The following is a 26,041-nucleotide window of genomic DNA, read 5'->3' on the forward strand; positions in this document are numbered from 1 at the left end:
GGGCGGGGCGGTTGCGGCGGCGTCGGCGGCGGCCGGGGAGGGTCAGTTGGAGGCAGGCGCTCGCTGAGGCAGGAGGAGGGCTCTGGGCCCGCGGCCTGACAGGGACTTAGCCCGCAGAGATCGGCCCCGCGCGCGCGACCCCACACCCACCCTCTCATCCACCTACCCATACCCTGCGCCGCCTCCTCTCACCCTGAGCAGAGTCGCCGAGGATGATAAACACCCAGGACAGGTAACGGCCCGGCCCAGGCTCCCCGCCCCCATCCTCCCCGCATCTGCCTCAGAGGGCCTCCCCCCATCCCCGGCCGGTTCCCGCTCCCACAGCGGGGTCCTGCCCACCCCCCCACTGGGTCCTTTCCCTACTTCAGCCACACCAGTCCAAGCCCCAAACCCGCAACGGGGCCTCCTTCCGCCCTTTAGCCCCTTCCCTCCAGCCTGGCCCATCCCCCTCATCCGGGCCTCCTTCTCCCGCAAAGCCCCCACCCCCAACCCCCACGCAAACCGGGACTCAACCTTCGAATCCAGTCCTCATTTCCTTTAAGTCCTGTCGGACGGTGCCCCATTCCCCAAACTGGGCTTTCTCCCTCATCCACATTCCCCAAATTGTTTCCCATTTCCCCAAATCTATCTTCCTCCCTCTTTAGTTACTTAACCCTTGGCTTTGACTCTCTTTCCTTGAAACTGCATCCTCCAAACCCCTGTGTTATCACTGCTGCCCCTCCCCCAGTTAGGCTCCAACCTTCAGCTCTCAACTGGACTCATTACCCCTTCCCCTCCCCCGCTTTTCTCAGGCCTAATAGTTTTTACAGTGATGCCCCACTGTCCCTCTGGTCCCTTAACTCCTGCTTTATCTTTTCCCATTCTTCCTCCCTCGACACCCCTTTCCCGGTTAGCTCGTTTATCCCTGGCTCCCAACCTTCTTCCTTGTATTTTTCAAACACTTTGGACTTCTGTTTGCCGTCCTTTTCCCCTAGTGGGGTTCCCCCAACACTCTTCTAAACTCTGCTGTCCTCTAAACACTTGATCTCAGCTGGAACTCATTTTACTCTTATTCTTCCCTTCTTAATTGAATCCCATCATCAGATCACAGAACTCAGCCCACCGTGTTTCTATTGAAGGCCTCCTTTCTTTCTCTGTACCTCCAATGCCTGCAAATCAGGCCCCATACTCTGGATACTGGGCCTTTGCAAGTTTCTTCCCTCAAAATCTGATCCCAGTCTTCTCCCATTAATTGGAGAGAAAGGCTGCACGTCCTTCCGAAACAGCGCCAGTGGTTTTCTGAACTTGCCTCATACATACTTGCCCCTGCCCAAGCTAGGCAGAATTTATCGCTCAGCTTTCCTCTCTCTACTTCTCTTTTTCCCAAGGCAGCCTTTGTTGTCATCCATCTCTTCTTCAAATATACTGTGTATTTCTGCCCCCACACTCTTTGAAACTGCTCCATAATCCTGTTTCCCCACAATTTTTAACCCTTGTTGTTTTTTTATACATCAGAATGCCTTCTATTTACAATTTGGGTCTCATTGTCTTCCTCATTTTACCCCCTAGACTTGTTGCTGTCCTTTCCGAAATGAGGCTGAAGCTCATTTAGTTCTCCACACCAGACCCTTTGTCCCCAGAATTGGCCTTATGGCCTCTGCCCCATACTTGGGCCTCATTGTTTTGCAAGCAGGTCTGTTCCCTGTATATCCTCCTTAAATTGTGCGGTGGTGTCTCCAGAGCTAGACTATAGTTCTTTTTACAAACTTATCCTTCCTTATTGCTTTTCTTCCCATAGGGCTCTACCTACCATTCAGGGGTCCTCCCAAACCTGGGCTCCCTTCTCCCTAAGCTGGTCTCTAACTTGCCTTTTCCCAGTCCTTTAGCAGCACATCCTTAAATATTCCAGCTGTGTTCTTAGCTTTTCTTGTATCTCCATGTTTCTCAACACTGGCTGCTAATTTGAAAAAATCAGTCACCTGGACCCCACCTTCAAAGATCTGGTGTAAGGCCTAGGGTGGGGCTTGGTTATTTGTATGTATTTTTAAAGCTCCCTAGGTTAATTCTTTGTAATGTGCAGCCAGGGTTAAGAAACACTGCCTCCGCCCCCTCCCCCTCAAGACCTTTCCCATCATATTTCTTTAGTGAATGTCAGCTCTTTCTCTACTGAAAAGGGCCTTGTCTCCTTCAGGGGTTTCTTAGTTTTTCCTTCTCAGGTACTATCCAGAAATTCCCAAGATACCCACAACAACCTCTTAAATTCTCCTACCTTGAGTTACTCAGTTCTCAGGCATTAGACATTTTCATTCTCAGACTCTTACCTAGCCCCCACACCTCTCTTTCTTCCCAACATGCAGAAAGAAAATCCACCCCTCATTTCCTGGTTTGTTATGGTTGTATTTGACCCATTACCCCCACCTCTCAAGGCTTCTTTACAGTCCCATTCTGTTTTCTTTTTCGGAGGCTATCCACGTTCATGTCCCTTTGCATTCCCGCTTTTATTCCATCTTCTCTACCCAGCCCCTCTGGAGCTGAGGAGGTGGAGGTGGATGCAAAAGGTATTGCTTGTGATAAAGAAAGCCGTGTGTGATGAGGATAAGACAGCAGGTATGAGAGAGGGCTGGATGACGTGCAGGGGTGGAGGGAAGCAAAGAAACCTACAGGGAAGTCTGCTAAAAGGGTATAAGAGATGGGTTTTCTTTTCTGTTTTTATGTTTTTGTCTCCACAGTGGGATTTGGAGGGTGGTGTGGTCTCAGCAGGCAGTCTCTGGAGTCCTCTGGACTGAGCTGGTCTGGTGCCAAGTCCTTTGCAGGCTGAGCCTTGAGAGTTGGGCACTTGGAACCAATACATAAGGGCCTTGGTTGACTGTGAGGTTGCAAGACCTGAGTTCTAGATCTGGCTTGGCTAGTGTGCTTCCATATAAAAAGAGGGGGTTGGGTTCGCTTAACTCAAGATTCCTTCCAGCTTCCTAAGTGGCAAAACAGGCTTGCTTGTCTCCAAGGCCCTTAGTGTGTTGGTAATTTGAGGGGCTTGGCTGTATGAAAGGCAGGTGGAGGGAGGAGCCAGCTGGCCTGCCAAGTCCTGGGCAGGAGCAAGGCCTGGGATCAGGCTCCTCCACTTTGGCCTGGGGGTGGGGTGGTGTGGTGTGGTGTGTGCAGGGTGTCTGGTTTCTTTGAGTTATGGCAATCCTATTTCCATAACATGTTTCCCAGCCTTCTGTGGCCTGCCTGTAACTTTCTAAAGGGATTCTGGTAGGCCCTAACTAGGGATCCCGATAAGAGCCGGATGTTCTTCCCAGTCTGTGTGCTTGGTGTTTTGTATCCGCAGAGGGGAGGGGGAGCTGGCTAGGAGTTGAGCTCTCATTGGGTGGGGGATGGGCTTTCTAGCTTCCCTGGCTCTAGTGAAATACTCAAGAGGTGGAGGCTTGGTTTCCTGGAAGAAATAGTTGCAGAGGAACCGGCAGTATGTTTTGGGAACAAAGCTCTTCCTTTTCAGTTTTGTTCTGATTAGTACCTCCAGAATGTCAAAATTCCTGATGGTGGTGGAGGGAAGAAGACACAGGAACAAGCACTTTTATTAAGGTTTTTGAACATGAGGTTTAAATCCAAGGAAATCCAGCTTCATGGCCTTTCTCTCCCCTGGATTTGTGGGGGCAAAAAGACAGTCTCTGTCTAGGGCCTGCTTAGCACCTGTGTATGTGGAGAAGCGCCTGCCTGGGCCTTATATCTATATTATAAACAGTCTTTGTCTGATGGGCTTTGAGAAGCATTTGGTTCTACAGGTGTTTTCTCTTGGAGGTGGACAGGGCACGAGAGCACATCAGAGCTACCCTGGGTATCTTCACAGAATGGTTCCCTGAGTGATGAAATTTCTTTCTCTTCCCCCAAAGAATATGGTTTTGCTTATTCCTTATTTATTGGCACTATGGCTTTTTGGGTATGGGATAGTAAGGAGAGCAAGTTTTCCTACCATGTACCTTCAAGGTCATTTCCACAGAGAGAGCCAGAGAGACTCCTAGTATAGTTGGGAATCCCCCCGAATTGGAGGTATGCTTCAGAAAGCAGTGTGGACTAATAATAGTAATTCCTCATGCTGCCAAGAAATCCAAATTTAACCTCAGAGCTGCTCAGAAATATAAAAAGGGGGACTGTGGAGTGGGTTAGAGGATGTTATATATGTGCATTTCTAGAAAAAAAAAAAAGTAATTCATCCCTTTTTGAAACAGTATGCAGTGTTGATTCAAGTTGGCTTCATGACTCGTAAGGCTGTAAAGCCTAACTGAAAGCTATAGACCAGAAATAGCCAAGTAGGTGAGCAAGAATTTTGTTACTTGAAGTGAACCAAACAGATAGTTTCCTGTTAGCAGCAGAATAAAATGCTTTGCATAAGAGAATCCCTAGGAAAATTTCCTAGGCCTTTGATACCATGTAAACAATGAAGTAAGTAATTCTGTCCTGGGAAGAGAGTCTGGAACTGGGTGATGAGTTCACTATACAAACTAGATCAAGGTGGACACCTGGATGGCTCAGTTGGTGTTCGACTTTGGCTCAGGTCATGATCTCATGGTTGGTGAGTTCGAGCCCCACGTTGGGCTCTGTGCTGACAGCTCAGAGCCTGGAGCCTGCTCCGGATTCTGTGTCTCCCTCTCTCTGCCCCTCTGCTGCTCACACTCTGTGTCTCTCTCGCCCTCTCAAAAATAAACATTAAAAAAAAAAAACTGGATCAAGGTACTTAAAATGTAAAATTAAGGTTTAATTTTAATGCATGAGTACCTAGCTATCCATCCACCTCTGGCGTATGTGGTTATGCCTACCTTTGGCAAAAGATGTACCAGTATCAGTTGTGTTATAAGCAAACCTCAGAGGCAGATATTCTGCTGCCATTGTAAGTGTGTTTCTTATGGAGAATCAACCAAAACCCAGTTTTGCTTTCAGTCTGTGATTCAGAGTGGTGATGTCATTTTCTTTATAATTGTGCTTAGCAAGTAGACTCCCTTTGGCACATAGAACAGCCCTAGTGAAATGACTTATGCCTGGCATCTGCCCAGGGTTCCTTTCTCATATGGGAAGGGAATTGGCAGCTGGAAATCAGCCTCTAAGGTCCCACTAGACTGGAGGTGGCCATCACCTCCCACCTTTCTTCCTATTTCTTCTTGGCTAAATGTGATGGCAGCCCTGGATTGGTTCCTCTTTGCGTAGGGATTAGTCATCAGAGACCTTCCTAGTCTCAGTAACAGCAGCCTGTGTGAGGGAAGTCTGAGCCTAGAGAGTGTTCAATGAGGTAGGGCCTGAGACAAGAATGGATCAGAAGAGGTTGAGAGAGAGAAATGAATTTAGAATGCTTGGGAATGTGGTTTTTATGTCTTTTCACTTGATACCACAAAATAGGTAATACCAAGGCCATCTAACACCCCTTCCGATAGGTAATGGAAACCAGAGAGAAAGGGTGCAGACCTAAGCAAGCTCAGGCCACTGATTCAAGTGAAACATGATCAAAAGTATATCAAGGAGAATATGAATTCACATATTTGTTAGATGTAGCTGAATGGAAGTTAGCCACAGAATTACTTTTATATTAAATCTCTACATAGCAGGCTATCCACTGCTTTGAGCAAACTAAATATAAAAATCAAAACTGACAAAAAATCAACTGGAAGTGATTCTTTAATAGATTCTTTACTCTATTAAGAGATTTAAGTTCCTTCCTTTAAATAGTAAGCACCCTAGAGATTTAAAAATAGGATTTGAATTATAAAAATTTGATTTACCAGCAACACTCCCCAGGAATACATCTGCTACGTGCAGTGCTTGTCTCTAGTCAGTGTATGAAATTAGACATTTCAGGCAACGGTTTCACAGAATGCTTTAAATTAGAGGCAGCAGGATGTGATCTGTCGTAGCACTCATATGTATCCTAAGGAGTGTTTCCAAGGGCATGTCTGATAACTGAGAAAATAAAGACACTAACAGATAGGCTCTGATCTCCCATCTTTCTTCTGAATTGACTTGGATACTTGACACCCTCATTTCTAGCATGGTATATTTGTTTCTTCTCCAAAAGCAAGACCAGACCAAGTGGATGTTCGGGTTCAGGCTGATATATTTGGTTGTTCTTAATGAGCCTGATCTTTCTGATCAAGCCTGATCAGGCTCTAGACTGAGCTGCTGCTTTTTATTTTTATTTTTTAATGTTTATTTTGAGAGAGAGCTCACAGTCGTGAGTGGGTTAGGGGCAGAGAGAGAGGGAGAGAGAGAATCCCAAGCAGGCTTCACACCTTCAACATGGAGCCTGATGAGGGGCTTGATCTCATGAACCATGAGATCATGACCTGAGCCGAAATCAAGAGTTGGATGCTTAACTGACTGAGCCACCCAGGTGCCCCTAAGACTGACTTTTTAAATCCTCTTTTTGGTGTTAAAGATTAAATCATGCCTTCCCCCCAATGGAGTGAGCAAGATGTGAGGAAGAAATGGAAAAAGCTGGGCATTGGAACCAGTAGAAACACAACTGAACTGAATATGAAACCTAACTTGGTTTGGATCTTGTGAAAGAAGGACCTGTGTTTAGAAGCCACTTTCACTGTACTTAAGTTCTTAAAAGATTCACTGTTCTCTGTTGAGATTGGTGGCATATTTTGCCACAATACCATTTCGAACATTAAAGCCAATACAAGAACAGAAGGCTATTCTTTTTTAAATTAATTAATTAATTTTTTAAGTATTCTTTACACCCAGTGTGGGGTTTGAACTCACGACCTTAAGATTAGGAGTTGCATGCTCTACCGACTGAGCCAGCCAGGTGCCCCTGTTCTTTTTTCTTTTTTTTTTTTAATTAAAGAATAACTGACATACTATATTGTTATTAGTTTTTAGGCATATAGCATAGTGATTCAGTTTTTATATATGTTTCAAAATGGTGCCATGTGTCATGTACAAAGTTGTTACAATATTATTGACTATATTCCCTATGTTGTACATCATAGCCCCATGTCTTTATTTTTTAACTGGAGGATTATACCTCTTAATCCTCTTCATCAATTTCATCCTCTGGCAACCATCAGTTCTCTGTGTCTATAAGTCTATCTCTGTTTTGTTTGTTCATTTGTGGTGTTCCTTTAGATTCCGCATATAATTGAAATCATATTTGTCTTTGTCTGACTTCTTTCATTTAGCATTATGCCCTCTAGGCCCATCCACGTTCTCACAAATGGCAAAATTTCATTCTTTTTTATGGCTGAGTAGTATACCATTATGTATATATATATCACAGCTTTATCCATTCATATATTGATGGGCTTCTGTATTAAGTGGCTTCTGTATCTTGGCTGTTGTAAATAATGCTGTGATGAACATAAGGGTGCATTATCTTTTTGAATTAGTGTTTACATTTTCTTCAGATAAATACCTAGAAGTGAAATTGCTGGATTACATGGTAGATCTATTTTTAATTTTTTGAGGAACCTCCGTACTGTTTTCCACAGTGGCTGCACCAATGTCATTCCCACCAGTAGTGCACAAAGGTTCCTTTTTCTCCACTTCCTCACCAACACTTGTTATTTCTTGTCTTTTTGATATTAGCCGTTCTAACTGGTATGAGATGATTGTATCGTTGTGGTTTTGATTTGCATTTCCCTGATGATTAGTGATGTTGGGCATCTTTTCATGTGCCTCTTGGCCATCTGTATGTTGCCTTTGGAACAATGTCTATTCAGATCCTCTGCCCATTTTTTTTTTTTTTAATTTTTTTTTTTTAACGTTTATTTATTTTTGAGACAGAGACAGAGCATGAACAGGGGAGGGTCAGAGAGAGAGAGGGAGACACAGAATCTGAAACAGGCTCCAGGCTCTGAGCTGTCAGCACAGAGCCCGACGCGGGGCTTGAACTCACGAACCGCGAGATCATGACCTGAACCGAAGTCGGACGCCCCACCTCTGCCCATTTTTTAAGTAGTCTCTGCGAGGGGCTTGAACTAATGACCCTGAGATCAAGACCTGAACTGGGAGTGAGTCAGACACTTAACCGACTAAGCCAGCCAGGCACCCTTCCTCTGCCCTTTTTTTTTTTTTGCCACACCCCTCCCCCTTTGCCCATTTTTAAATTGGATTATTTTTGATACTGAATTGTATGAGTTGTTTTTGTTTTTAAGGTTTTACTTTTCTTAAAGTAATCTCTGCACCCATTGTGAGGCTCACACTCACAATCTCGAGGTCAAGAGTTGTATGCTCCACTGACTGAGCCAGCCAGACACCCCTGGCAGCCCTGTATGAGTACTTTATATATTTTGGATGTTAACCCCTTAGTGGATATATCATTTGTGAATATTTTCTTCCATTCAGTAGGTTGCCTTTTCGTTTTGTTAGTTTCCCTTGCAAGCTTTTTAGTTCTGTGTAGTCTCACTTGTTTATTTTTTGCCTTTGTTGTCCTTGCCTGAGGAGACAGATCCCAAAAAATAGTGCTAAGACTGATGAAGAGCTTAGTGCTATGTTTTCTAGGTGTTTTATGGTTTCAGGTCTTACATGTTAAGTCTTTAATCCATTTTGAGTTTAGTTTTGTGAGAAAGTGGCCTAGTTTTATTCTTTTGCATGTAGCTGTGCAGTTTTCCCAACACCATTTATTGAAGAGACTGTATTTTCCCCATTGTATATTCTTGCCTTCATTGTTGCAGATTAATTGACCATATGTGTATGGGTTTGTTTCTGGTCTCCCTATCCTGTTTGACCTATATGTCTGTTTTTGTGCCAATACCATACTGTTTTGATTACTGTAACTTTGTAATATACTTTGAAATCTGAGAGTATGATACGTTCAGCTTTGCTTTTCTCTCCAGAATGCTTTGGCTATTCAGCCTCTTTTGTGGTACCATACAAACTTTATGATTATTTGTTCTAGTTCTGAGGAAAATGCCATTGGTGTTTTGATAGGGATTGCACCGAGTCTTTAGATTTGGGTAGTAGGAACATTTTAACAATATTCTTCCAGTTCGTGTCATGGTATATCTTTGCATTTGTTTGTATCATCTTCAGTTTCATCAGTGTCTTACAGTTTTCAAAGTATGGGTCTTTTATTTCTTTCATTAAATTTAATCCTAGATATTCTATTTTTTTAAATGTTTATTTTTGAGAGAGAGCACGAGTGGGGGAGGGCCAGAGAGAGGGAGTCACAGAATCTGAAGCAGGCTCCAGGCTCCCAGCTGTCAGCACAGAGCCTGACATGGGGCTCGAACTCCTGAGCCGTGAGATCATGGCCTGAGCTGAAGTTGGATGCTTAACCAACTGAGCCACCCAGGTACCCCTCTATTTTTTTTTTTTTTTCATGCAATTGTACATGGGATGGTTTTCTTAATTTCTCCTTCTGGTAGTTATTAGTATATATAAATGCAACAGATTTATATAAATTGAATTGATTTTGTATCCTGCAACCTTACATTCATTTATTCTAATAGTTTATTGGTGAAGGTGTTGAGGTTTTCTGTATAGAGTAGCATGTCATCTACAAACAGTGACCGAGTGCCTTGTATATCTTTCTCTTGCCTGATTGCTGTTCATGCCCCTTAATTTCTTTAACCACTATGTATATACCCATCTTCCTTTTCTTCTCACTTCAGAAATGGCAATCAGGTTTTTTGAAAGAGAAGCAATTCGCCATTCACAGCAAATAACTAAAAGCAGATCCATTATGATGGACAATGAAGAGGGTTGTTGACTGTGATCTCCAGTCTCCTAGGTTTATCCTAAACTGTAGCTGTTTCTGGTAGGGAACTGGAAGTGGATCTCAGGATGGGGACCGGAAACACCCGTCCACCCTCACTCACAGACACTTGCTTTCTCATGCAGACTTTGTGGGGTAGGAGGAGGAGTTTCCAGGAGCCTTGTGTAAGAGTGGGAGAAGTAAATGATTTGTCACCTTGGAATAGACTTCTTGCATTTACTTTAAGAGGAGTGAGCACATAGGTTAGTGCTGGACATAGGGCAGGCTCTAGGGATTATTTCTAGGAAGAAGACAAGGGGATTCTGGATCTAGAAAAAAGAATCCACCTTATTCTGATCATTTCATTGGGTTGGCCCCATTGCTTATGACATTTGCAAGTAAAAATTAGCTCATAATCAAGATGATGGTTGGAATGCCCATCAAGGGTTGAATGTAGCTCTCTCATCTAAAGACCGGGGAAGAATAATTTCTCTGGAAGTAGAAGTCTGAGATTGAGAAATTGGCACCAAAATTCTAGAAGTGCAAGGGCTTTGGTGATCTGGTTTTGTGAACCCATGCAGTTCTGGTATAAAAGGCTACATCTCATCTTTCTACCCCAGAGGAGAGGTGTGTCCAGTTCTTAGGTAGCTCCACTGACCTACAGGCAAGCCAGCTTTCCTGGTGGCTTTCAGTGGCCCAGCCTTCCTGGTGCTCCTGCAGGAACCTCAACAGAGGCCTGAAGTGGTCCCTAGGGAATGGGAACAGAACTTACTGTGGGGGGGTGGTGGTGGTGTCTGTGTGTGTACCTTTGCTTGGGAACCCCCCAAGCATTTTTTTGTGGTCTGGATACTCTATTACACATTGGAATGGGGGCATTATAATCGTTCTTTGTCCTCAGTAGAAAATAAGTCCCTCATTGGAAACAGCATAATCCTCAGTCATGCTTCTTCTGCTTCCTCTGTTACTGAGGCTAAGAGTAGGGGAGATGAGGATGGCCTGAGGTTTTCCAGAGGAGGCAGGAAATGGTGCATGTGTTTTTTTTTTACCTCCAGGTGTTGATGCTGCTCCGCGCCCACTGACATTGCCCTGGGAACTCCATCTCCCAATGAAATTTCTAAGTGTAATTTCAGTCCCCTGGTTGAAATCCTTGAGAGAAAGGGGAGCTGAGCTAGAGCAGTGAAGGGTTTGGACTTCCTGTCTCAGCTGTCTCTTAGTACTGAGGATCTTAGCTGGATGCCCTTTGCGTTATTGTACCATTGCCGTGTTAGGTGTGAGTTCAGTTTTGTCACTCTGAGCCCAAGTGAAGAACTCAAATCTGGCATGCCGTATAAAGCAAATAGTGTGAAGAATGGGGCCTTGCATTATTTTGCAGCCGCCTTTTGGCGGGGGTGGGAGGGGGGGAGCCTTGACTTCTAGCATTTGATGATTTTTGTGGTGTAGATACTTCCCCCAGAGCCATTCAAGCTACCAGCATGACCTCATTAAACACAGTTGGGAAGAGATGGGCACAGTCCTGTGAGCTGGCTCCAGCACCCACTGCAGTGTCCTCCTATATGTTATCCATTGCATTCCAGCTGCCTGCTGCCTGGGGTGTTGGGGCCAAGGGACAGACCTATTGCTGAGTTGTGTACACGCAGTCTGCTTCTTTCCCTGCTTCACTTGCCGCTGTCCTGTTAAGTGAGCTACATCTCAGCTTAAGGAACTACTAAATTGGATTCAGAGAAGGCAGTGGAGCAGATCTGGAGCCCTGTAGGGTCCACCTGAAAATCATGGTGGCAGTAAGAGTACACACCTGGAGATCACAGGGAGCTCCTTGAGGAGTCTTTCACCCTCTCTGATCCATCTGATTATTGGCTTCCTTACTTAGTTCCCAGCAAATCTACCTTCTAGCAACACCCCATCCTTGATACACATGTACCTGAGTGTCCATACCAGTCGTGTCAGTATAATCTAAACACCCATGCCCTGGTTAGAGTCTAGCAAAGGGCAAGGAAGCCCAACATTTGGTGGCATACCAGGGACAAGCTCAGAACATAATACTCTGTACTACAGTGTACCTCTTCTCTGGAAGCCAGATCCCTGGATTTAATTCAGTTCTTGACCATGGAGAGATTTGGGTCATTGTCTTCTTGTTCAGTTCTTTTGTTTAGATTGGGGAGGAAAAGTGGCCTTGGGTCCTCAAGGACATGGTACCCCATCCATGTGGTATCTTGAGGCCTATATGCCTCTCCAGCCAGAAGTGACTGTGTAGGTTTTGAGATTCTGTCACATAGGTTGTTGAGACACTGTTAGGGTAAGGAAAGGGACTGGTGGGGGTACAGGGTTCTAGGCCTTGAAGGCAAGCCAGGATCTGGTTCCTCTCAAGGTTTGTCAGTGCCACAGAGATTTGTTTGATGTTTTAACAGGTGCTCCTCTGGTCAGATACGTCCAACTGACTCCCTTAGCACTTCGGGGATTCCCCCTGCTTTCTACACGAGGATGGGTGTGCTTTGAGAGGGCAGACTACATCTAGAAGCTAAAGCCAAAAGGATGGGGGCAGTGGTGTAGTGCTTGTTTAGGGAGAACCGGGTAGGGGTTGGAGGGGGATGTTGAGATGAGTCTTCAAGTCTTGGTGTTTACGGTCTTACCTTCTCTGTCTCTTGCAGTAGTATTTTGCCTTTGAGTAACTGTCCCCAGCTCCAGTGCTGCAGGCACATTGTTCCGGGGCCTCTGTGGTGCTCCTGATGCCCCTCACCCACTGTCGAAGATCCCCGGTGGGCGAGGGGGCGGCAGGGATCCTTCTCTCTCAGCTCTAATATATAAGGTAAGGAGGACTCTGGGCTGGAAGGCTTGGAGCAGAGCCCTCTCGGATACCACTGAGCTGCTGCTTAAGGGCAGTAATTGTGGCCCTTTGGTCTTCCCGTAAGCCACGCCAGTAGGGGATCGGGAAGAACTTTTTCAGTGGAGGCTGCCGTGTGGCTTTTGGGGAGTACTAGGAGGGGAGGATATGTGCACCAGCAAACACTGCCATCTTCTCAGCTTGGTGGTCAGCGCTTCAGTGCCGGTTCAGGGTCCTGAGTGGGTGGGACAATGATGAATGGGAGGGGTGCAAGAACTCTTTTTGGTGTGACTCCTCAGTTTCTCTTGAGGTACCAAGGGCCAGGAGGAGCAGTTTTCCCATTGTCAGAGACTATTAGGCATTCTGCTGTCCATCCCATACTAGCCTGATAGGGGGTGGGCAGGTAGTGTAGCAGGGGGTAATGAGAAGGGACTTTGCAGCTCCATCATCTGTCATCCTGGCAGCCTAGGGTACATCGCAAGAGCTTAAGAGATTGCTGGCAGTCTGGCCTGAGAATGATCTGGGCTAGTGCAGTCAGCCCTTTGCTGCCTTTTAATCTCCTGTGGTTGAGGCCCAGAAGTTTAGCTTCTCCCTAAGATTGGCATTGAAAGGTCGCAGGGTGGCTGAGTTCTGGTCTCTTGAGACTGTGCCCAGGGGAGACAACATTGACCCTGCAGTCTACCTGGAAGCAGGCTTTGGTTGAGCTGGGCCCCAGCCAGACCCTCACATATATTTTCATTCGTTGCTAATGTTGCTCTTTCAGAGAGAGAAGGGGAAGAAAGAGCATGACGTTGGGGTAGGGGACACACATGGGCTTAGAATCAGGGAGACTTGGTTTGAGTCTCAACTCTGCCATTTACTAGCTTGGGTCAGTTGCTTAATTGTTCTGGGCCCCAGTGTGTCAGATTTTAAATGGGATATTAGTAACTACTTCACATACTTGAGGTGGTGATTGAAAAATGGGAAAGCACCTTGCACAGAACTCGGCATCTCATGGACATTTGGTAAATATTTCCTTTCCCATTATGCTGGCTTTTCGCTGTCATCAACTTGTCTTTGTGCCTGATGAGTGATGGATGGCTCTATTTAGCCAGCATGCAGCACTATATTTTCAGCATGCTGTTTATCCCATGCTACCCTGAGATTGGCCCAAGAAGACTCCCAGGACCCACCTAGGTTAGGGGGCCTATAATGTGGCCAGAGCGGTAGTGATCTGGTCCTCTGATCTGATCTCCTCCCAGGACGAGAAGCTCACTGTGACCCAGGACCTCCCTGTGAACGATGGAAAACCTCACATTGTCCACTTCCAGTATGAGGTCACTGAGGTGAAAGTCTCTTCCTGGGATGCAGTCCTGTCCAGCCAGAGCCTGTTTGTAGAAATCCCAGATGGATTATTAGCTGATGGGAGCAAAGAAGGGTAAGGAGCAAGTACTGGGGGAGGGGAAGGAGGGCCCATTCCAGAGAAAGGCATGTGCTTATTGGGGATAACAGATGAATTAGGGAGTCTGCCTTCTTCCCTAGCTCTAGGTTTCCCAAGCAGATAACATTTTGTACAAGTTATTTTTAGCCAGTAAAACAGGCCTGCCATAGGTTATAGTTAAAGGGAATCATTATCACATTAACCAAATCCCTGTCATTTAATCACCCCTTGGTTTGCTCTTCTCAGCAGACATTAAATCCCCCTTGAGCCACCATACAGTGATGCAGTTCAAAAGGCCAGGAAGCTCTGAGATACAGTGGGATTTCATTAGATTGGGCAAGGCCAGGCCCTCCAAGGCAGTCAGGTGTGTAAGAAACAGTCTTGTAGAGTTCTTTTTTTTTTTTTTGGTGTAGGTTTTTTTTTTTTTTTTTAATTTTTTTTATTTTGAAGATAGAGTTCTCTTGATGGCCCCTGTCTCTTGAGGAAATCCTTTTAGGCAGTGTTAGGACCCAGAGTCCATCTCAGTAGCAGGTGGTCATCAAACTTGGCGACTTTAGAAGACCCCTGAAAAACGAGGCTGTCTTGCTCAACCCCCTACTGTCTTGTGAACTGCGTTAGTGAAGTTGGTTAACACTGTTAATTTCAGATGAAGAATCCTTACTCCAGTAAGAGATAATTCAGTAACTTTTTTCTTTGGGATTGTGGCTTATTTTTTTCTGAACTCCAGCTCTCGAAATAAGAAACTTCTCCCTTGGAGGTTCCTTATTTATAATACTGGCTGTGAGCCTCAGAGAAGCCTTTTTTTGAGGGTGGGGGGTGGAAAGTCTAGAGAGGTCGTAGTGGGCCTGAGTTGTTTTCTTTGCTTCTGGCAGATTGTTAGCACTGCTAGAGTTTGCTGAAGAGAAGATGAAAGTGAACTACGTCTTCATCTGCTTCAGGAAGGGCCGGGAAGACAGAGGTGAGGAGTCCAAACAGCCTGAGACCTACTGCCCAGACAGCGGGCAACTAGTGAGGGAAAAGGGGCTTCTTATTGCGTGAAGTAGGGCTTTTGAGTTTGCCTTATAAACCCTGGGAAATCATAGGGGTGGGAGTGCTTTTGAAGGGTCTATAGAAGTAAAGGTCTAGTACTTCTTTATTGTAGCTTTGTTTCTTGTTTTCCTTTGATTTGAACCTACTCTTGGTTTATCAGAATCCTTTTTACACTCTCCTACAGCTCCACTCCTGAAGACCTTCAGCTTCTTGGGCTTTGAGATTGTGCGTCCAGGCCATCCCTGTGTTCCCTCTCGGCCAGATGTGATGTTCATGGTTTACCCCCTGGACCAGAACTTGTCCGATGAGGACTAATGGTCAGAGGATGCTTTGCCCAAGAGCCACAGTGGGGGGAGAGGGGAAGTTAGGCAGCCCTGGGACAGAGGAGGGGGCTCCTTGCTGTCTAGGGAAGGACGCTGAGGGGCTCAGGGTGAGGGTTGCCTATTGTGTTCTCCGAGTTGACTTGTTGAAATTGTTTTCCATAAAGAACAGTATAAACCTATTATTCACATGTAATCACCAATAGTAAATGAAGATGTTTATGAACTGGCATTAGAAGCTTTTTAAACTGCGCTGTGTGATGTGCTCTATCTAGCCTAGGGGAGGACATTGCCTAGACGGGGAGGGACTGTCTGGGTCCAGGGGCAAGGCTTGGGGGGCTGGTGGACGGCACTGTCAGGCTCAGGTTCCCCTGCTGTTGTTGGGCTTTCTTTTTTGGTTTTTAAGACTGTGTATTTTCTTTCCTTGCTTCCTGTCAACCCAGGACTCCTGAATATAGGCTTTTCAGCCCCTGGGCTGTGTCCTTGAGTTTTTCGACACTCTACCTGGGCTCCTCTGTGTGCATTTGTGTCTGGCCTGGAGAAACCAGGTCTCACCCCCTCCTTCTTTACAGCTTAGTGTTGTTCTGGCATTTGGTTAAGCTGGCTTAATCTGTTTAATGTTATCAGTGCATTTCAAATAGGGGCATTGAAGTTCACTCCCACCACCAGGGCTTTCTTTGGGGTGCCTGGGCCTTAAAACACTAGCCAAACTCCCAATTTGCAAATCATAGCCAGGAGTTCTTGCTCCTGGCTGTAGGCCCAGGACCCAAGGTGTCTCTTTCCTAGGGTCACAAAGAGCAGAGAGGAAGAGGAATAAGCAACTCAGGGCCTGGGGGTTGTGTGGGAATCTGCTCTTAGGGACTGGATGCCTCTGCCTGGCCTAACATAGTGCTGACTGCCCCTCTTCTCAACAGGTTCTGAGTAGTGCCTGAGACCCTGCCCCATAGGGCTTAGGGGTGGGACTGGGGGTGTAGAAGTGGCCTGCCCTTTTCTGTTTTCACTAAACAGCTCATCCTAAGGGGGGAGGAAGGGGGGAAAGACCTAGATTGGGTGAGGGGGGTGGGGGTGTCAGGGAGGCAAGTGTGTTGTGTTACTGTGTCAATAAACTGATTTAAAGTTGTGGTTGGTCTGTTTTTCATTCCTGTACCAGGACCAGCTTTCTACCACTACTCTTTTGAGTCTAGAGCCTAACGTAGCAGGGGTGTGATACATGCTTCTCAGGAAAAGCGCTGCAGTGCATCAGGACAGATAAACCAGCTGAGGCTTCTGGGGCCACCATTATACTGCAAAACACAGTTGCTAGGCGCCTGGAACAAACTGCCAGTACCCCCCTAGAGAGGTATGTACACATCTGCTTCATCCAGAATAGAGTCTATACCCAGGATCCAGGTTGTTGTTAGTGTTTTCCTTTTGTATAGGAGGCTGGGTCCTGAAACTTGGTTTCGGCTTTTGCATGGAGATGCCTGACATTCCCATTTCTGGAGGTGTTTGAAGGAAGCAGCACATACCTTCCCTAGAAAGGTGTGGCTGCCATTCCCCTTGCACCACCAGCTGGATGAGTAAGCTCTCAGTGGCACTGTAGGGAGCTAGATTCCCCCCCACCCCCCTTTGAAAGTAGGCTACACGTGGGGAGCTCGAATTCAGAACCCTTAGATCAAGGGTCACATGCTGTACCAATTGAGCTAGCCAGGTGTCCCTTGAATTTTTCAAGCGCTTACTATCATTTTTTTCTCTTTTGTTTCTGTTTTCCCAAGTGATGGACAGGTTTTTCTTCCTATAGCTTTGGAACTATCTGCTGTTGAGCTGTGGCTGTCCTTAGTTTTTTTGAGTCTTTGGCCCATTTTCACAGTGTTCTGTGTGGCACTTGTGTTTTCACACTGGCCAAGTTACTAACTTTGGACTCCACCTGATATTCATAAAAATGAGCGCAATACCTCCATCTTCTACAGTATTAGGGGAAGGTCTGGGGCTGGATATTCAACGGAAATGGGAAGGACTTAAATCTGTCCTCCATGGATATAACCCCTAGAGGGAGCGAATGAAAAACGGTCACTGCTGTGAGATACCTACAGCAGAGGTCCGCATGAATGCGGACATTGGCCAAGTTAATGTAGGCAGTTGAGGATTATGTTGAACTCAGACTTGGGGAATCTACAAGACAGGAATAAAGAACCAAGATCAAACGCAGTTCTTCAAACTGATAGGAAACAAACACATTGGAGGTTCTGCTGCCATCTGCTGATGGACCCCCTTCAATACAGCTAAGAGTTAGAAGTGCTGAATTGGAAACCCAGGCCCTCAGTTAAGCTTTCCTTTTGGAAAAAGAAATTTTGCTAGAAAGGACCCCTGGCAGGAAAGAAATATTGTACCCAAAAGCTGCACTCCAATCAAAAAAGTAACTTAGAAGGTGTTAATATTTTGAGGGGTGATGGAATGGGATAGGGAGGATATGTGAAAGGCAAACTAAGTCTAAATTTAAGAACAGGGACATTAAAAACTTTATTCAATAAATACAACAAATAATTTAAAAATATACTTCAATTCCAAAGCCAATTAAGAAAAGGAAGTAGAGAGAAAGGGGGAAAAAGGGAGCAGGAGATCAGAGGAAAAGGAGAAAATTCAAGAGGCAGAACAATGGTTTGGTTGGGCTGAGTTTCAGAATATACCACCCTCTGAAATTCTGATCAAATGCTCTGGACTCATAAATCCTTAGCCCTTGTTCTGATGGGGTAGCCATAGGAGTCCTCCAGCCAGGAATGATTCTCTGGGCTCTGGATCAGAGCACTCTGGAGGCTGGAATTGGGGAGGGGGTGGGAATGTTAGGGGACAGTTTCTCACTCATTCCTAAAAACCATCCGTTCTAACTCCCAGGCAGTTCAAGTAGTGCAAACTCTTAAACAGAGAGCTCCCAGCTGCATAGTTTCACAAGTGAGTGTCCAAAGCCAGGGCCTCCGGGGGGATAGACCTCAGGGTACTTGAGGGGTCCAAAGCCACTTTGGTGAATGGGGTCTAAGGGGGAAGACAGGAGAGGCCAGGGCACAGGATACAGCCCTGGATAAGCCAGTGGCCAAGCTGGAAAACACCACTGGGCAAGAAAGGGCTCAAGGGCAGGTAGTCTGGACACTGGATTCAACAGTTTGCCATCAGCCAGGGAAGGTGGAGCTGAGGATGCATATGGAGCAGGACCAGGAAGATCAGGAAAGCTGAGGGAAAACAGAAAAGCAGGGAAGGAGGAGGAGGCAGCTCAGCAGCAAACTCCAAGAGAAATAACCAGCAGCCCTCACAGATTTGTGATTGTCTCTTAAAAAGATTTATTTTCTCTTCTTGCCTGAATGTACAAAGGCAAAAAGAGTACAGTTTGTATATATATATATTTATATATATATATATATAAAAAACAAGGAACTTGGTAATGTACACTTTACAGAAGGGAAGAATCAGGAAGACTGAAATTAAATCCAACAGAGCAACGCCAATGGAACAAAAGCTATGAACAGCAACACTGCCCCTCCAGCCCGGGCCTCCAGCTCGCCCCAACCTGCTCCCAATGGGGGGCTGAGCACCAAGGCAAGCGGGTGGGCTGGGGCAAGAGGGGCTGGGGGCGGGGCCTGGGAGGGGCTTGATCCCAGGAGGGGCCCATGGCAGAGGATCATCAGAGAGCTTCCTGGGATGCCCTAGTAGTAAAACAAATGACAAAGGCCCAGAATTATGGGGCCAACTAGCTGCCCAGTTAAATCACAGGGGCAGGAGAGTAGACATTGGGAGGGTAACAGGGTACACAGCATAATGAGCAACAAGGGTGACCTCAAAGCCCGTGTACAGTACCTCTAGCCCTTCTACAGTCTCACCCTCCCACCCCCAAAACCACATCCTCTCACCCTCCCCTTGGAGCCCGGAGAGAATATTCAAGAATCACCATTTCATTTCATGGGGTGTCTTCTTAACCATTCTGCCTGTGGTCATTTGATCAGGAGACATGTGGAGGGAATGAGGTAAGAGAAGGGAACTTCATACATGTACACATACACGTACAGGCAGGGAAGGGGGATGACGGAAACCGGCACACCTTAAGTGAGGAAGCAGATGTGAACCCTAAAGAGCAGCTCTCCCAGCCCTGGCTGTCCTAACTGGGGATGAGGCTCCCTCCCTGTAGGTCCTCTGTGTGGAGCCCCGGTGAACGAGGTTTGTGAAGGGACAGAGGTGGCTCATAGAGAGCTTTGGTCTGGTGGTCTTGGTCCCAGCAAGCTATTCCAGCCTTCGCTCATGGGGTGGAATCCCTGCTGAGTGTCTCATCTCTCTGAGCAAGTCATGGGTGCCACAGGTACTCCTACCTGTGTGCCTCCTCTCCATAGAGGCTGGAGGTGGACAGCAGATCCTTCACTCAGCACTTGTCAAGGATCTCTACTTCCTTCGTTGATGCAGCTGCTGCATGTTATTTCAGGGAGGGAAGACTGGACCTGGCAAGGAGCAGGGACCAGGAAAAGACAGTGCTATTCTGCCATTGTTGCTTTCACCTGCTCTTGGAGCTCAGCTCCTACGCTTCTAGGGAGACTTGGATATAAGGATCAGAGAGCCAAATGTTTCTTTGTAAGGAAAGAAAAAAAAAAATTCCCTTCTGCAGAACCCATGGCTGCCCTGCTAATACAGAAGTTCCTCTTCTCTGTGTTACAGAACCAAGTGGAAGGGGCAGGAATGTGGGGCCAGGCCTGCCCAATGGGAAAGAAAATTACTCCAACGGTTTCTTTACAATATGTACAGAGCACGCTGTAAGCCAGCGCCACAGTTACAAAACACATAACAATATTTAAAAACAAACAGGAACAGAGATGGGCCCTTGGCTCCACCCCACAGGAGTCTGGGAGGGTACAATCAGGCTGAAATTCAGAGTCATCCTCTTGGTGGGGGTGACTCAGGTTAGGTGGGGTGAAGGTGTCCAAACCAACTACTTCCGTGGATGAAAGGGAAGTCACTGCCCAGAGCCCTGCCCTCTGGGTTTAGCAGGAGGCAGAGGGAATGATGGGGAAAAGGGAGGCTGCTTGGGGGCCTGCAAAGTGGTCTAAAACAGTGGGTTTTGGGAAGGATTCAACCCAACTTGAACAAAACAACTGACATGAAAGCCTAGAGGAGAGGTCTATAGGTGAAAGGGGCTCCTCTTGGGCAAACAACCCTAAGCCAGGGCTCTTGGAAAGCAGCCTCTGCTGGGCATTGTGCTTATTGTCTTCCACCCCCATGCCCCAAATGGAGTCCGAGCCAAGTCCTTGCTCTTAAATGGTCACTTTGGCACTCTGGTCACAAATACCCTTCTCTAGCCTTAGGCTGGTGTATGTCAGTCTTTCTCAATCCAGAAGGTCAAGGAAAGATAGCCAAGGAGAACAAAGGGATGATACCTCAAAAGCAAAATAAGAGCTAAAGCTCCTCATACCTTGGGGAAGAAGTGACTCCAATAAAGCTACCAAATCATGGTCACTTTCCCAGGGCAAAGAGCATAAAGCTGGGCTGGTAGACTGCATTTCTAAGGAGAGCAGAGAAATGTCTGCTGCCTCATAGCACAGCTCCACTGAGTACACTCTGGCTCTGAGGAGTAATGGCTTGGATGTGTTATCCCAGGGTTAGGAACCCGTAACTTTCCATGGCCAGTGGCCCCTAAAACAAAAACGTGTGTTAACAAAGAAACACAGCTGATATTGGCACACGTGGGGTTATAGATTGAGCTATATAAAATCATGTACTTGTATACAGAGGAACTGGGCTGTATATATTTGTGGCCCTAAATGAGGAGGATACTCAGATGGCTGAATGGACAGGACGCCTCTAAGAACTGCTAGGTGCTCCCAGGGGCTCCCTCCTGGGCCTTGCCCGAAGGTGACCTGGCAGACTCCAAAGCTCCCCATGCTGGGGGGAATACTATTTTACCTGCCTGAGTCTTAAGAGCCAAGCAGTGGAAAAGAGAAGGAGAGATCAGCATGGGGATCCCCCTGGGAAAGGCACCAAGGGGTAAGGAGGAGAGAGAGAAAAGGGCAAGTAGTTGGGGGCTTAGAAGCAGCAGGACTTAGTGGGGATGCAGGTTCTTTTTCACAGACTCCATTCATGCTCCAGCTCACTCCCAAGTATCCCTGGGGAGCCCTGTGCTGGTGTTGGGACCTCAGCCCTCTGCCTGACAGGTATCCCAGGGCCATGGTGGGGCAAATGCCTTGGTCTTCCTTTCCAGGCTAGGCTCTGAGCATTTTTATGTGCTCACATGAGAGGGGAGAAGTCTTCATGGGTGAAGACTTTGTTTTCACAAGTACAGAGAAAACAGCCCCCAATTTCTTTCCTGAGATTCTAATTCCTCCACATGCTGCCAGTTCCCAGGGCCCAAACTGCTGGGGAGATGCAGGATCTGGTGATTGTGGTAATGACAGTGACAGGGGTATGGCTGCTGTGCTGTCTTCAGACCTTACCCAGTACTTGTGAGTCCCTCCCTGGGGGTGGGGGTTGGCACTGCTCTGGCAGCTGACCAGGGGCTTGGGGAACGGAGCAGTTACTTCTCTGGGCTGAGGCCATGTTCCCCTGGTTGCTCCCCGTGCCTTCATCTCCACAGAGGCCACAACAGTCTCAACTGTGGCCGAGAGAATAAATATTTTTGCTAAGTACCAGCTCTCCAGCTCCTGAGGAAGAGGGAGGGTTGGGGAGTCCAGGGATCTGGTGGAGGTGAGATAGCCAAGGGTCTGCCTTCGGTCATGGTGGGAACGGCAAACAGGATGATCAACACCATTTAACTGATGTCTAAATGGCACCTCCAGCACCTCCTTGGGTGAGCCAGTCCGGGCCCGTGAAGCTGACTTTATCCGGGCACTTGGTGTTCTGCAAGGGAAACATGGACAGATAACCAGGTGCTCAGCCTTTTGGTGTAACAACCACAAGGTGGCGTTCCGAGAAAACGAACTGCAGGGAGGCCACTCCTGGCCCCAAGGGGACACCTGTGTTCCGCAGCTCTCCTCAGATGCACATGGCTTAATGGGAGGCTTGTACAAGAGGCCTGGCTGGCCGTCCACCATTTCCAGACCACTGACCCCACATGGCTTTCCCTCACTTAGGCTCCACAGGGATTCTGTGATACCTATCAACTATCCCTGTTCTAGGTGTTGTCCCCAATTAAAAAGTGACTTACCATTCTCACCTCCGCGGGGGTGGGTAGAGTGAGGGAGTGGAGCCTTGCTGGCTGGCAACAATGGCTGTAGAAGAAAGCCCTGAGTGAGAGAGGACGGCATGTTTAGTGTAACTCTCCCAGAACTCTCTGATTAAACACTTTCTCTTTATTAGATGGGAGGGTATTGGGAGGAGTTTCTCCTTAAATTCCTGGCTCCCCTGAGTTTTGGGGTGCTGACAGAATAAAATCTGATACTTGGCCAGAGAGAGTGGCTGCGGATAGTGTAGTAAAGCTCTATTTTTCAGCTGCTTGTTTCTCTCTGGCTGTGGGAACACCTGGTCCTTATTCTTCTGAATATCAAAGCTAATTTTCTAGAGTAGTTTGAGAGTCCCTAAGCTCCAAGGGAAGAAATAAATGTCATATGCTTTAATGACTGTCTGAAGGAGGCTAAGATCCTGGGCAGATTAGAAGCTCAACAAGAGACAAAAAAAGGATTCTTGCTGGGGGTCCTGTGCTGTGGGCAATGCTACTATGCTACTGGGATGGAGTCAAAAAGATAGGTGGTGGTGGGGTGGCACCTGGCTGGCTTAGTCAGTAGAGCATGAGACTCCTGATCTTCAGGTTGTGAGTTCAAGTCCCATGTTGGGTGTAGCGACTACTTAAAATCTTAAAAAAAAAAAAAGAAAAGAAAAGTAGGGGAAGGAGGCTTACCTGCTGCGTAGGGTAAGTTGTACTGTGCTGGGAGCAACGAGTACCCCAAATGGTGGTGGTGGTGATGTGTGGACATCAGGCGCTGAGAAGGGGAGGTGCGGGGCCGGTCTACACTTCTTTCACCCCCACCTGCTCCCCCGACGCTGCTACAGCTGCCACCACCCCCAACCACCCCACAGCCTCCCCGATCTCTCTCCTGAGACGTTTTATCACTTATCTGGAAAAAAAAAGCAGACACAAAGCACTGTTGTGAGACACACACACGACAGCAAGATGCTCTGAGCCCACACTATGATTCCTTACAAACGCAGGACACCTAAGAATCATGGAGTTGCCTGGTGATGCCAGCGTCAAAGTCAGCCAGGCTGCACTGTAGTTAAGACCTGCGCTTGCCCACCTTCTCCCAGAGCCTGGATCTGGCCTTCCTGGGTTCTGGGAGCAGCCAGTGCCACTTACCGTGGGAGACTTGCTCTTGTAGTGACTGGCGTGCTGCTGCAAGATGTCCAGGGCTTTGGACTCTGAGCTGGATTTACAACTGACACTGGGGCTGGCTCGTGCCTTGTCAGCATCTTCACCCCCTGAGACTTTGCTGCCATATGGGGAGAAAGAGTAGCTGGAAGGTAGGTAGGAACCTGGGGAAGGAGAAATAAAGCAGTCAATGAGAGAAGTCAAAGAAAGAAGCTCTGCTTTGGTGAGCCCGGTTAGGGCAGGCATCAGCTTTCCTAGGCAGAGGCTGAGATATTTCCCCCTACGGTGTCTTCAGGCTGAAACTTTGCTTGTCCTTTCTTTACTGAACTCTAGAGGCAAAACTAGCTAAGGGATATTATGAACAGGGTCCTCAACTTTTGGGGAGTCAGCTTCGCTAGAGCCCTAGTGATTCATCTTGGACGGGCATTACGGTGAAATGGAAAGATCATAGGATTTGGAGTCAGACAACCTTGGTTTTGAATGCACCTCTCTTGAGACTTACCAGCTGGGTAGCCTTAAGCAAATTAACAACCCTTCTGAGCTTCAGTTTCTTTCCCATCAAAATGAAGACACCAATACTTATTCCATAGGGAAGATGAAATAAGATAATGCACATAAACCACCTAGCACAGTGGCTGGCCCAGAGCAGGCGCTCAGCAAGTGGAAATATTATTTTTATATGGACAGACGGGGTAATAGGTAGAAAGGAACACCACAGGTGACACAATTTCCTAGCTCTGTTTGAAAAGCTTACTGGTGCCTTATAACGTTCTGCCAGGGTATCAAGACTGTTTAGGCTGCTCTCCAATAGGGAGGTGGGAGCTCTGAGGAGTGAAAGGAGTGCTCTCTTACCCCAGAAGCATCCCACATGGCTCTTCGGGCAACAGAAACCAGTGAATGGAGTTGAGGACCATTTTCTTCCAACAAGTTAAATATGTACACCCCTACAATGTGCCCTTCGTCAAGAAGTCATGGGCAGCAGTATAAAGAGCTTATTTTTCCCAAGCTTAATGTTTTCTATTGGACTTCCCCTCCATTCTGATTTCAAACAGCTCTTCCTCTCTCCCACTGCCTTCCAAACGTTGCAGCTGAACCTGTCTTATAAATGAATACATGCATTGCCCTGGTTTGAATTTTATTTGTTCCATGTGTCTCTCCTGCTACGATTAAGTTGAAGCTCCTTAAGAAGAACTAGCCCCGTTTCTTTTGTATTTCTACATTGCAAAATGTAGAGTATGTGTTTAAAATAGTTCCAGCTGAGAGAAGATGGTAGTGGTTTAGTGGGAGTTTTGCCTTCAGTTATCCAGGAAAATGGACTACAGAGGCAAGACTCTAGCTGGAGCAAGGGAGGGAGAGGCGGTCTCACAGATTGTAGTTTGGGTCATTCAAGGAGCTTGGGGCTAGACTGACCACTCACAGAATGTTACATTCAAAACAGGGCAGTCATCTGAGTTTCAATAAGCGTTAGGGCCTGGGGTGCCTGGGTGGCTGAGTTGGTTAAGCATCCAACTTCGGCTCAAGCCATGATCTCACAGTTCGTGAGTTCGACCCCCATGTCAGGTTTTCTGCTGTCGGTGCAAAGCCCACTTCACATCCTCTGTCCTCTTCTCTCTCTCTGTCCCTCTGCCGCTCTCACTCACTCTCTCAAAAGTAAATGAGCATTAAAAAAAAAAAAAAAAAAAAAAGCCTTAGAGCCATGCAAGAAAACTCTGGATCTGAAATCTGTGCTTCATTTCCCCTCCCCGTTAATAGAGCACAAGTGGGAAGAAGGGTGCTGTACCTGGGTAGTTCTGCATCATCACAGCAGGCATGCCCCTGTAGCTGGGGTGGTTGGGGTCATAAGACTGGCTATAGGAGTAGCCGTGCATGTAAGGGATGTAGGACTGGTGCTGGGTGAGGGGGGAGGACACAGGCACATGGACACTTGGCCGGGGCTCCTTGCTCCCGAGGCGGGATTCCTCAGACGTGGGCAGCTTGCAGTCACTACTTGTGCTTTCCTTCCCATCCTCCTTGGGGGCAGAGTCCTTACTCCGATTCCTTTCTTCCTTCAATTTGCGGTCCCGCTCCTCTTTCCACCGCTCATCCTCTGACTTGATGTCCGAGTACTTGGCAGGATAGACATACGTCCACATCCGGGGCTCTGCTTCCTACAACAGTCACAGAATGAGCACTGAGTGTTGTATAGGTAAGAGAGAGACTTCAAGCTCGAGGTCGCAGCAGAAACACCGGAGCAGCTAATACTAGACACCGGGGCAGAATATTTACAATTAACTCTGGTCCCTCCTGCTTTTTTAAAAAAGCCTGCCCCCCTCCTTGCCCAAAAGGAAACAAGATGTGGAGAAGGAAAAGGAAAATCCATCAGTGGGTCTTCTCTAGTAGAGAATATGCATTCTGGGGAAAGGAGTCCTTGAATAGAAGAAGTTGCTCCTTTTCCAAGGAATTTCAGGTTGTTTCACTTCTTTAGAGGAAGCTCCGGAGC

The 26,041-nt window shown here is 47.0% G+C and overlaps 2 protein-coding genes across 3 annotated transcripts in view; one reads left to right on the forward strand and one right to left on the reverse strand.

Moving 5' to 3' along the window:
• Positions 1-212: 212 nt before the first annotated feature.
• On the forward strand, positions 213-15,484 carry OAZ2 (ornithine decarboxylase antizyme 2). The gene is given in 6 exon segments (XM_047863014.1): positions 213-232; positions 12,313-12,388; positions 12,390-12,470; positions 13,727-13,902; positions 14,778-14,863; positions 15,119-15,484. Coding segments are annotated over 6 exon segments (570 nt in total). The 3' UTR covers positions 15,250-15,484.
• Positions 15,485-17,984: 2,500 nt separating this feature from the next.
• The window catches only part of ZNF609 (zinc finger protein 609), a 210,976-nt gene continuing 202,919 nt past the window's right edge, over positions 17,985-26,041 (reverse strand). For both annotated transcript variants that reach the window (XM_047862936.1, XM_047862937.1), the window contains 5 exons: positions 25,343-25,709; positions 23,551-23,726; positions 23,095-23,311; positions 22,405-22,483; positions 17,985-22,097 (listed from right to left, as the gene is read on the reverse strand). In XM_047862936.1, the coding sequence (XP_047718892.1) occupies positions 22,410-22,483; positions 23,095-23,311; positions 23,551-23,726; positions 25,343-25,709 (834 nt within the window). In that variant the 3' untranslated portion in view covers positions 17,985-22,097; positions 22,405-22,409. The remainder of the gene's footprint in view (positions 22,098-22,404; positions 22,484-23,094; positions 23,312-23,550; positions 23,727-25,342; positions 25,710-26,041) is intronic.

Source organism: Prionailurus viverrinus, chromosome B3 (genome assembly GCF_022837055.1).
Source record: "Prionailurus viverrinus isolate Anna chromosome B3, UM_Priviv_1.0, whole genome shotgun sequence".
In the NCBI taxonomy this organism is placed as follows: Eukaryota; Metazoa; Chordata; class Mammalia; order Carnivora; family Felidae; genus Prionailurus; species Prionailurus viverrinus.